Source organism: Cibotium barometz, chromosome 35, assembly GCF_041138505.1.
Source record: "Cibotium barometz isolate CiBa-2024 chromosome 35, ASM4113850v1, whole genome shotgun sequence".
In the NCBI taxonomy this organism is placed as follows: Eukaryota; Viridiplantae; Streptophyta; class Polypodiopsida; order Cyatheales; family Cibotiaceae; genus Cibotium; species Cibotium barometz.
In genome coordinates this window covers 43400299-43412558 of record NC_141080.1, presented here as the reverse complement: position 1 = coordinate 43412558, position 12260 = coordinate 43400299, and the positions used below count along the sequence as shown (strand labels likewise).

The following is a 12260-nucleotide window of genomic DNA, read 5'->3' as shown; positions in this document are numbered from 1 at the left end:
TTGTTTGTGTGTATGTGGGCGTGTGTGATTTAGTTATGTATTTGTCTATTTTTGCAAGTTATTATTACTATTATTATTATTATTATTATTTCTCATGTGTCTCCATTAAGCTTTTTTAATTTTTATTTTTTTTTAAAATTTTGTTTGTTTTCAGTGTTTCTCTTCTTTCTTTTAAAATTATTTATAAGTTGAGATTCATTTGGCCTTATTATGACGGTATATAATGGCCTAGAAGGCCCACTCAGTTTTAACAAGGTTGGCCTCATGTGAGGCCTCAACAGTATTGTCCTCACCTTCTTGATTGTCTTTTTCCGCAAGGTTCTTCTTGATGTAGCAATCCTTCTCAAGTGCCATGGCCTGCCACAAAAGTTGCATTTACTATTTGCTTTGTTTTTGAAGGTACCCTTTGCTATAGACCCTTTAGATATATTCTTTGTGTAGTAGGCCTCATCATGGGAGAAGAGATGGCTTCTTCCATGTTTTTGCTTTATCTTCTTCTCTTCCTCCATTAAGGATGCAATGATGTCGATCGACTTTGGAGATGGTAGATTGGTGAGCGTAGTGATTATGTTTCCATAGTCTTTCTGTGGTAGACTTTTAAGCAACAAAGCAATGCAAATATCTTCATCAATGTTCATTTTAATACCTGCAAGTTGAGTTGTGAGACTCTTCATATGGTTAAGATGTGCGGCAAGAGTCTTCTTTCATTATGTTAAGTGTTACGAGCTTGTGTTTTTCCCTCTAGACAACAAGTAGGTGGGCACGGTGCACGGGCACGAGCACGAGCACGAGCACGGGACGCAGAGTGTGGACAGGCATCAACCGAATGTGAAAAAGAAACTCGTAAGTGTGGCCAGCCCAAGTGTAAAAGGGGAGAAAAGAGATTTTTAAAGTTCTAAGGTTTTTAAACCTTTTTTGACTTAAAGGCTTATTATTATTTGAAGGCATGCGTTTTTGATAAGTTGCTTTTGGCATTTTTATGAAAAACGCATTGTTTCTTTAAAGAGGGCAAAGGGTGGCGAGTTGAAGGGGGTGGCCGTGTGTTGGTTGTCATGTGGAAGGTGGCCGGATGACTGCTGTTGCTGCCGCCTCCAGGAGCCAAGTACCACCGCCGGGCTGGGTGCCGTCGCAGCTGCCGTTGGGTATTCTTGGGTACTGCTGCTGTTGCCGCCCTGCAGTCGGGTACCGCCACTGCGCCACCGGTACCACAGCCATTGCCGTCGCTAGGTACCACAGCCGCTGCCGCCGCTTTCGCCATGTACAGTGCGCTCCCGCGGGGTGCCGCCGCCAGGTGCCGCCGCCCGCCGCCGCTGTTGGCCGATACTGATGTTGCCGTACTGATGCTGTTGCTGACGTACTGATGCTGTTGTTGGCCGCTGGGTGTTGTTATACTTGCATGCATGAGTTGCTGTTGCTGGGCACTGACAAGTGCTGATGCACATGGCCTACAGCAGGGTGTTGCTGCACTTAGGCTCCAGGCAAGTGCTGTTATGCATGGGTAGTCAGGCAGGTGATCAGGTGGTTTGAGTATGGGTTACTACCGGTAAAAAGCAACAGGTGACTATATCTAAGGGTTACTGTCAGCAATGGGCAGCTAGGCAGGCGTCAGGCAGGAGTTTCTATGCAGATAGTCGGATAGTCAGACGAGTGTCAGATGGGAGGTTCTCTACGCCAGGAGGCTGCATATGTGGAAGCAGTTAGTGTGGGTCTCTCTCTCTCTATCTCTCATGGAAGAAGGTGAGCTGAAGGAGGCATCGAGGGGCTAACAGCCAAGAGGTCTCTCTCTCTCTCTCTCTCTCTCTCTCTCTCTCTCTCTTCACAAGCAGGTTTTGTTTACGAGATTTGGTTACAGAGGATCAGGCTATATATGCACAGGATGATGTTCTTGGAAGAGATGTGTGTTACTCTTCATCTTGGACTCATGTGTATTCAGGGATTGCTTGACACGTCCTCTATCTTTCTCTCTCTGAGTTTTTGGCATCGTGATTGGATGGTACATATGAGGATTTATCTGTCATGGAAACAGGACATTGATCTTTTGAGAAGAAGCAAGACTTTGGTATCGAGGATACAGGCCTATGGTTTATGGATACAGGTCTATGGTTTACCAAATACTCCTCGTGATCGTTCTTGGTGCGAGACTCGAATCCTGCAAACAAACGAATAAACAAACAAGGGGGTGTAGGCCTGACTCACCTCCCAACCATGACAGCCGTGGGCAAGCCCACAGTCTTGGCTGTCCCCACCGAGCCACGAGCTGAGCTAACTAGGATGACGTACCGACCAATCTCCTCCTCGCGACGTCCCATACTGCCATGAAGCTACCCTCACGGGCTTCGAGATTGCTGCCTGCCTCGGCTGCGTAAAGCAGGTGCACGTCTGCACTAGATCCAGGCTCCAAGACCAAAGAGCTCTCACAAACTCGCGAGACTCTCTATATTCCAATAACTAACCTTGGCCACCCTTTTATAGGCTCTTGGCCGGTCATCGGGCGTCCACACGGGTGCCCGCCCGTCCATACTTGGGTGCCCGTCCGTTAGTATATCCCTAACTCAGCTCGTCAATCAGCCTGCAAACAAACGAATAAACAAACAAGGGGGTGCAGGCCTGACTCACCTCCCAACCATGACAGCTGTGGGCAAGCCCACAGTCTTGGCTGTCCCCACCGAGCCATCAGCTAAGCTAACTAGGTTGACGTACTGACCAATCTCCTCCTCGCGACGTCCCATACCGCCACGAAGTTGCCCTCGCGGGCCTCGAGATTGCTGCCGGTCTCGGCTGCATAAAGTAGGTGCACGTCTGCACTAGATCCAGGCTCCAAGACCATAGAGCTCTCACAGACTCGCGAGACTCTCTACCTTGGCCACCCTTTCATAGGCTCTTGGCCGGTCATCGGGCGTCCACACTTGGACGCTCGCCCGTCCATACTTGGGTGCCCGCCCGTTAGTATATCCCTAACTCAGCTCGTCAATCAACTTGCCTAGCTCCAAGCTTCCCCAAGCCTCGAAACTAGTCTTGGAATAGTAAACCATTCCGAATCATCCATTGGCCTCCTGCAGCTTGAATGGTAGAGTGCTCAGTCATCGAGTCTTGGTCAATCAATGAGCTCCCGTCCTGGATCTTCTGCCAAAATGGACCAAAATAACTATCAGTCCTGCAAAGCCCTCTCAATGATTAAAATAAGTCAGTAGAAATCTCGATGAACGACAAAGAATTCACCTCTCTAATTCGACTAAGCGCATCTACAACACTATTCATGGACCCTTTCCGATAACGGATCACAAAATCAAAATCTTGCATTAACTCCGCCCAATGAGCTTTCCTACCTCTCAAATCATCCGCATCACACACATACTTGATTGACTGATGATCAGTCAATACCACAAACTTGGAGCCATATAAATAATGTCTCCAAACCTTGAGAGCATGAATCACAGCATAAAGTTTCTTCTCAAGGGTTGGCCAACGAGATTGAGTATCGTCTAGCTTTTTACTTTCAAAAGCAACCGGTCTACCATCTTGAAATAGAGCAGCCCCGATAGCATAGTCACTGGTATCAGTTTCAAGAACATAAGGCCGACTAGGATCAGGTAATGCTAAGATAGGTGCTTCCTTGACTTTATCTTTCAAAAGTCTGAAGGCCATATCCAAATTGTTATTCCAAGTGATAGGCTGATTTGACTTACGTCCACGATCTTTCAATAAGTCGGTCATCGGTAGTGTGAGTTGAGAGTACTCCCGCACAGATTTCTGAAGAAAAACAACAAAACCAAGAAAAGAACGAAATTGTTTCACTGTTCACGGTATAGGCTAGTTCAGAACCTTCTGAACTCGGTCATAGTCAATGCTCAATCCATCTCGAGTGATCTTGTGTTCCAAGTAAATGATGTCGGTCATAAAGAACTCACATTTACTTAACTTAGCATATAGTCGATTCTGTCTTAAAATAGATAAGACAATCGTGAGGTGTCTGACACAGAGTCACATGGGGACGGGGGACGGGGACGGGGACGGGGAAGTGCCGTCCCGGGGACGGGGTCGGGAACGGCAAAAAAAAACCTCTTTTTTAAAAGCAATTTAGGAGTTGTATGCATGACATACATATAGAGACACACTTTGAACAAAATTTTACACCGAATAGACAAAAAAACAAGAGTCATTTTGAGCAAAATGCGCTAATAAAACATCGATGGCACACTGATTATGTGATTGATAGTCTGATAGATACAAAGAGATAAGTACATGCCTCATGGGCAGTGAGGGTTACAAAAAAGAGTGGGTACAAAATAGGGATACTAGATAGATCACAATAGATCATGGCCATTGGCAGTGGGCACAAAAAAGGTGAGATGGCTCAAGGCTCAAGAGTCAAGCCTCAAGCTCCTGAAGTGCTAGCCTGACGGGAGGCTTGGAAGTCGAAGTCGTCGATGCCATTTGACGCCTCCTCCTCCCCCTCAGGCTGTGGCTCCTCCTCTACCTCCTCAAGATGCTCCTGAGCTGCAGGATCCTGCTGTGCCATCTCCCATTCGGTGAAGGGATCCGCCTTCCCTGTTGCTGTCGCACATAGCATGCGCAAGTTAGCGCTCACAAAAACCAAATCACTTGCCCTTTGCACTTCAAGGCGGTTCCTCTTCTTAGAGGCAATGTGACTGTAAACGCTCCAAAGTTGCTCCAAGCAACTAGAGCTCACAGCCTGGCTAAGGATGCGAATAGCCAAGCGCTGCAACTCCGGCCCATCTGATCCGTAATCCTCCCACCAAAGAGGAGACCCAATCTTGAGGCGGTCAAGCTGTGCATCTAAACATCCAAAAGATCCCTGCCGCGTCCTGTACTGAGATAGCTGGTCTCTGATCTTCCGCCTGATGGTAGGGTCGGGCTCTAAGCGCTCCAAAATGATCCGCCATCCCCTGCTTACTTCCTTGTCGGCCTCTTGCTTTCTGCCCTGGAACTCTGGATCAACCACAAAGGCAGCCGCATGAAGAGGGGAGTAGTAGGAGTTCCACCTGGACTCACATAATGAGTGGATCTCCTCAAACTCGGCCCTGTCTGGCACAAGCTGCTGGAGTGACTCGATCATGCGATCCATGGCCTCATAGACCTTGCCGATACATGGTTCACGGCCGTCAATGACTCGTAGAAGGTGAACAATAGGCTTGACCAAGGCATCAAGTGTCTTCACCTTCTCCCACCAAGCGGCATCATCGGCGCGATCTCGGCATGTTCTCCCTGTTGCCGATTTTGACTGCGGCATGGCTGAAAATTCATCACTAAGGAAAAGCCCTCTTAGGGCTCCGCCACATGTAGACAAGCGGCCTAGCATGAGGAAGTTGTATGCAAACCTTGTCTCAGAATACTTGAGGAGGGAAAGAGTGCTCCTTTTAGAGAACTCATGTCGCAGCCTTTGGTGGTTGAGGACAAAGGATACAAGCTGGTTAGCCTCCTCAATGGTGGGTGCAATCCATGGCAAGGCACCTATGTCTTTGAGGAGGTTGTTGAGACAATGGGCCATGCAAAAAGAAACTGTGATGGATGGATACATTGACTCAATAATGCTCCCGGCTGCCCTATTTGACGCCTCTCCATCCGCCACCATGCCGACCACAAGCTCCGGCCCAATGACCTCGATCGTGGACGCCCATTCCGCGGCAAGCACATCCACGGCCTTCCCAGTGCCACTCGCATCATGTGACTCGATGAAGTACACTTTGCCCCTTGAGTAGGCCACCACTCCATGGATGGAGCGCTTGCGCGTGTCACTCCATCCGTCTACAATGAGAGAGACTCCGTTAGTCTCCCATGTTGCCTTTGTATCCGCCGCCGCCTGCTCAACGGCCAACTTCTCCCTATCAAGCAAAGTGGTGCGAATCTTTTCCGATGAAGGTGGCACATAAGAGGGGCCATATTCCCCGATCTTTGTGGCCATCTCACGGAAGTAAGGAGACCTATTTCAAGTAAGGAAAACCATGTAAATGCTTTGAAGCATGAGACATTAAAAAAAAAAAGAGTGAAGAGAATTGAGTCTCGACTGTCACCGTGCCGCTTGAAACGCAATGTGGTCGTGGTAGAAGAACCTAGCCACCGACCTATCCACCTCATCCTTCAATTTTGGGTTCCAATTCTCGTTAAGAGTGGATTGACGGCGGATGGGAATGGAGGCACCCGATGTGGTTGGAGTGGACTTGAATGGTTGAGAGCTTGAAGCAAGATTTGGGTTCCGCTCCACCTCCATTCGCGTCGGTTGCTCTCGTGCTCTCACCACATCATGAGGATCAACGGCAACATGTCGCCCTCTCTTTGCCGCCTCGGCCACCTCATAAACCTTGAGCTTCTCAAGAAGCTCCGCTCGCTTCTCAGGAGTAACACGTGCGCAAAATTGCACTTGATGACCGGCCTCGTGCAAAAAGTGAGCTCGCACTTTGTTGGCGCCGCCACTTCTCTTGTAGGAACAAAGCTTGCAATTCCATGCCCTTGAACCACCGCCCACTCCACGACTAGCGTAGTGGACCTCATCCCACCTTGACCATGTGTGCACCGCCGGCCTCCTTCGTGAAGAGCCCGCAACGGAAGATGTGGCGGCGGCGCCTTCACCTTGAGATGCCATGAATGATGAATAGTGTGAGAGAGAGGGAAGAAGGGTGCAAGAGAGAGAGAGAGAGAGAGAGAGAGAGATGGCTTGGAAGTTGGAGAGAGAGAGAGATGGCTTGGAGAGAGAGAGAGAGAGAGAGATGGCTTGGAAGTTGGAACTTGGCACAACTTGGCACAACTTGGAGAGAGATGGATTTGGAAGCTTGAGCAATGAGGCTTGAGAAACGAGTGTGGGTGCAATAGAGACTGTGCCTTTTTTTATAGCTGGAATTCTGCCCGTTTCCGCCCGTTTCTGGCCGTTTTTCTGCCCGTTTCTGGCCGTTGGAGACGTCCCCTCACCGCGTCCCCTTCCCGTCCCGCGTTTCGGGAACGCGTCCCCGGGACGCCTGCAGGCGTCCCCGTGTTGCACGGCGTCCCCCGCACGTCCCACGCGTCCCCGGCCGTCCCCGTCTCCGCGTCCCCGCGTCCCGCGTCCCTACGGCCCGTCCCCGCGTCCCCGTGTGACTCTGGTCTGACATGATCCTCAAGAGTACGACTATATATCAAAATATCATCCAGGAACACCACCACAAATTTTTCCAAATGTTCACGAAAAAGATCGTTCATCATTTGCTGGAAAGTGGTTGGAGCATTGGTTAACCCAAAAGGTAATACGAGAAACTCGTAATGGCCATACCTAGTCCGAAAGGCGGTTCTTTCGACATGCCTTTCATGAATACGTATCTGGTGATAGCCAGTACGTAAATCAATCTTCGTGAAATATTTCGCTCCTGCTAACCGGTCAATCAGGTCATCTGATCTAGGGAGAGGATAACGGTTCTTAATGGTCAGCTTGTTCAATCTCTTGTAATCTATACACATTCTCCAGGTGTTGTCCTTCTTTCTCCTAAGCAACACAGGTGCACCCCAAGGTGATTTACTTAGACGGATCTGGCCCATCCTTAAATAATCTTCGAGTTGTTTCGCCAACTCATCTTCCTCGGCTTGCCTCATCCTCTAAGGTGGAATATTGACAGGATGAGCACCAGGGATCAAGTCAATACGATGATCTACTGTCCGTTCAGGTGGTAAACCCGATGGCAGTTCCTTAGAAAGTACATCTTGAAACGAATCAAGTATCTTTTGTAATTCTTTGCTTTAAAATTTAAACTAAAAAAAACGAAAGCGCAAACGAGTGCTTTCCTTGTTTTTTTTCTCTTCCCTCCTGGATTAGCCGCTGGCTGCTGTGTTGCTGACGTCATCTGCAGCTGCCTGCGTCAGTCTTCCTGCCGGCGCCATCTCGTCGGTTGCTGTCATCCGGTGCCTTCTCGCCAGCCTGCGCCTGCGACAGCCCGTGTAGGCCTGGCCACAAGGCCACGTGGCTTGGGCACCTTCCTGGCCTGGCCGGGGCGCCTGCACTAGGCTGCGTAGGCTACGTAAGCCTAGGCGCCCGCCAGCCTGCTGGCCACCTGGGTAGGCCTGGCCACTTGGCTATGCAGGCTTGGCTGCCTGGCTAGATAGCCTTAGGCGCCTGCCCGCGTGTAGCTGCCGGTAGCCCAACCTAACACCCGCTAGCATGCAAACCCGCGAGCATGTCCACCTTCTCACACGCGTGCTCTCTCTCTCACTCGTTCAACGAAAAGCAAACTAGCTTTTTTCTCTGTTTTCTCTCTACGTTCATGCGACTGCACAAACGAATCTCTCCTCTTCTTTGCAAAGCAAACGACCCTACTTAGACTACCACCTCCCGTCAACATGGGTTTCTTTGATGAAGAAAAACACATACTATTCTGAAAACAGCAGTATGCATAGAAAAAACAGCAAGCTTTTTTAACACATACCTTTCTTCGACCTCATCTTCTCTACCTACCAACTTGCTCGTTCACGAGGTATGCTTTGATACCACTATCAAATCCCCACGAATCTCCTGGTGATCGTTCTTGGTGCGAGACTCGAATCCTGCAAACAAACGAATAAATAAACAAGGGGGTGCATGCCTGACTCACCTCCCAACCATGACAGCCGTGGGCAAGCCCACAGTCTTGGCTGTCCCCACCGAGCCACGAGCTGAGCTAACTAGGATGACGTACCGACCAATCTCCTCCTCGCGACGTCCCATACCGCCGCGAAGCTACCCTCACGGGCCTCAAGATTGCTAGCTACCCTCACGGGCCTCGAGATTGTTGCCGGCCTCGGCTCATAAAGCAGGTGCACGTCTGCACTAGATCCAGGCTCCAAGACCGTAGAGCTCTCACAAACTCGCGAGACTCTCTGTATCCCAATAACTAACCTTGGCCACCCTTTTATAGGCTCTTGGCCAGTCATCGGGCGTCCACACTTGGGCGCCCGCCCATCCATACTTGGGTGCCCGCCCGTTAGTATATCCCTAACTCAGCTCTTCAATCAGCCTGCCTAGCTCCAAGCTTCCCCAAGCCTCGAAACTAGTCTTGCGTGCGTGTAGCACACGGTAGATACACATTGTGCACATGACAAGTTTGTATGGCGTACGGAATGTCAATATAGTATGTGTGAGGTACACAAAGTACTGTACGGATCACGAGGCTGAGTCGGAATACGGAATGTAACTGAGTCCTGATTTGGATGTTTGCTTTTGTGACTAATGAACGGTCTATGTTCCAGGGAAAAAAAGCAGGAAAGTAAAGTTATTAATAATTATAGTCAAAAGTATTTTGTTTTCGATGGGCGCACAGGGCCACTGGTGTTAATGCTTCATGGCTTTCCCGAATTTTGGTATTCATGGCGTCACCAAATTCCGATTCTTGCGGAAGCTGGTTACCATGTTGTTGCACCGGATATGCGTGGTTTTGGCAAATCAGATATTCCTGAGGGTGTGGACAAATACACCATTTTTCACATTGTTGGCGACCTGATCGGGTTGCTTGACGCGTTGCAAAACAAGCAGGTAATCATTCTTGCCTTGCTTTATGTCTAGCTTGTGAGCAATGCAAATGATGAAGACTTACCATAATCATTCTTTTGTAGTGTATCTGACATCATTCAGCTGTCCTGTTTTTGTCAGGCTTTTGTTGTGGGCCATGATTGGGGTGCGTATGTTGCTTGGAATCTATGTCTATTGAGGCCTGACCGTGTAAAAGGCTTGGTGGCTCTTAGTGTTTATCACAGTCCACGTTCACCTATCCGGCCTCCTATTGAGAACCTCAGACTTGTACTTGGTGAAGGCTTCTATATGTGCAGATTCCAGGTGATTACAATTAATGTTTCAATGCATCTCACCAAGTAGATGCCTTCTTTGTTGAATATTGTTGAAAGAAGTGAACAAAAATGCAACATTCTCACCCCATTGAGAAAATGATTGGGGTGGGGGGGTGTTGGAGAACACTTGGGCAGAGGTGTACATATTTTTTGCATGGTATGACTCTGCTTGTTTCTGGGGAACCCTTGCTGAATGCAAAATCTGTTCCTGTTGAGCACTATCTCAACTTCCTCAATGGACTCTAGATCATAAGATCGTTCGCTTAAGCTGATGGACGCCCGGTCCTTCATTGGTGAATAATGGACTCTTGCCCGCTCCCGGTGGGTTCGGCGACAGAGGCAGAACATCCTCGACTGAATAGCAGGATCTCTACCCCAGAAAAAAAAAAGGACATCAGACTCCCATCGTGTTTTACAGTCAGATCCCTCTATTACGAGATAGATTGCTTTGGAGTTTCACCCACAATCTCTCCACTGCATGAGGGCCTAAGCACAGTAATATGAATGGAGTCAACTACCTTGATTGGTCACAGCAGAGATGCAGTTGTCACATTTTACTGAAGAAGAGCTGGACACTTGCATAGAAGCACATCCCCAGGTGGTGATGGTGTGTCCCCCCTAAGTGTAGATTGGGATTCCAGAATGATGCTCGAGATTGTGAGCAAAATTGCTCATGATCTGTGGCCAAAGGTCCTCATACCATCCAATGACTGATAGAGATCTCCCCTCATGATTAGCTTTCTAACTGAGAAACACAAAGAGCATAACGTCCAGCTGACTGCCCAACCATAGAGCTCCTGGGGCTCACCTGTGAGCTAAAGGTCTAGAAGCTTGCTCACATCCTTAAGCCATGGCATTCCATACCACTAGGACACACCCCTCCGATATTTTCGAGTAGAGTAGTTGTGGTAGACTTTTGTCTAATGATAACAGAGATAGAGAATAACAGAATAGAGATTGAAAGCAATCTCCCTGAAACGCTTGAGTTTGTGCTTCTGGAACTTCAAATAAATCCAATCTCCTTCCTTGACGGTACTATCCGGATGATGCTTGACAACCTTTAGGACTTGTTATGTGCCTTTCGTATCTCTTTTGGCACTTGCTGCAACGTCTAGTCTAAGTCCTGAACCACTTGATTTGCACCATAATTTCCTGTGGGGAAGTCTTGAGAGTGCGGGTCATCGGATTGACGACTGGACGACCTCAAAGGGAGCCTTTGTTGATGCCTAGACCATCTCATTGATGGCATGCTCCACCAATGGTACAAATTCCTTCCAAAGAGTTTGATGCTCTCGACAGTAACACTGAAGCATAGTGATCATTGTCTTGTTCATGCTCACACTGTGACCGCTGTTAGAAGTCATCTCCTGTCTATTTGTATACACCAGGGCCTCTGTTGTGGGTGTGCCCGCCCGTATATCATTTTTCCACACTCCCCGTATTTTTTCCCTATTTTTCCCATTTTTTCCTAGTGGTTGGAGGGCTGCCAGGTGATGCCAGGAGCACGCCAATGCTGGCCGACTGGACTTTCTTCAGGCGTGGGCATCTGGGCTGCTGGCCGACTGCTCTTGCACCAGTCGTGGGCATCAGGCTGCTGGCCGACTGCTATTTTATCAGTCGTGGGGTATTTCTCAGTCGTGGGCACTATCTGTAGCTGGCCGACTGCCCTCATGGAGTTGTATATATTGCCCCTCAGCCCCCACCACTTCCTCATTCAGTTTTTCGGGATCTTGTGTATAGAGAAGAGTTTACACACCTATATCTCTGTGTTTCTTGTGCTGATTATTTTCTGCAGTCTACTTGCTCTTGTCTACCCAAGTTTGGTTATTATTTCCGTTGCATATTCTGATAACCGCCTGTTAGGGGGTCGAACGTGGTATTGAACTGCAACTTTGTCTCCAAACCATAGAACAAGGCCCTCAAAAATGTTGGAGTGAACTTTGGGTCCCTTTTTGAGACAATCCTCTTGGGAAGTCCATGAAGCGGAACATCTCCAAGAAGAAAAGCCTGGCCACCTCGAATGTAGGGTCTTCACTATGATGTCCTAAACTTGAACATAATGTGCTTCTTGCAAAAGCACTCGGCAAATCACCACCCTTGGCTACATACAGCCAATCCTACTATCCATCCTGAATGGTGTACTTTGAAGCAATGTTGTGCCCCACTTGCTTCACGAGTCCTCAAATTCCAGGTGGTCCTCACCTGTATTGACACAATAAATGCTCACTATGGCAGCTCTCCACTGTTTGCTCTGGATGTGGCCTTCGACATAGCGTGTCGACAAACACATTCCCCTTACCCATTGTATAATCAATTTGATTAGTGAACTGAGAAAGAAAGTGCCACCAACGAAGATAGTAGTGAGGAGATAAATGATGCTGAGACTGAGGAAATATTTGAGTGATTGATGATTTGTGCAGATCTTAAATGCATAACCAATCAAATAGTGATGTCACTTCCAA

General features: G+C 48.5%; 2 protein-coding genes across 3 annotated transcripts in view; one reads left to right on the top strand and one right to left on the bottom strand.

Annotated features, from left to right (window-relative positions):
* LOC147618471 (epoxide hydrolase 1-like) overlaps positions 1 to 12260 on the top strand; it is an 85618-nt gene that overhangs the window by 2678 nt on the left and 70680 nt on the right. The window contains exons 2-3 of one of the 2 annotated variants that reach the window (XM_086774911.1): positions 9205 to 9487; positions 9605 to 9787. In XM_086774911.1, the coding sequence (XP_086631037.1) occupies positions 9205 to 9487; positions 9605 to 9787 (466 nt within the window). The remainder of the gene's footprint in view (positions 1 to 9204; positions 9488 to 9604; positions 9788 to 12260) is intronic. The other variant, XM_086774912.1, reaches the window with a different exon arrangement.
* On the bottom strand, positions 4202 to 5938 carry LOC147618473 (uncharacterized). Its single transcript, XM_086774910.1, has one exon. It carries the CDS (start codon positions 5921 to 5923, stop codon positions 4376 to 4378), a length of 1548 nt encoding a protein of 515 aa, XP_086631036.1. The 5' UTR covers positions 5924 to 5938; the 3' UTR covers positions 4202 to 4375.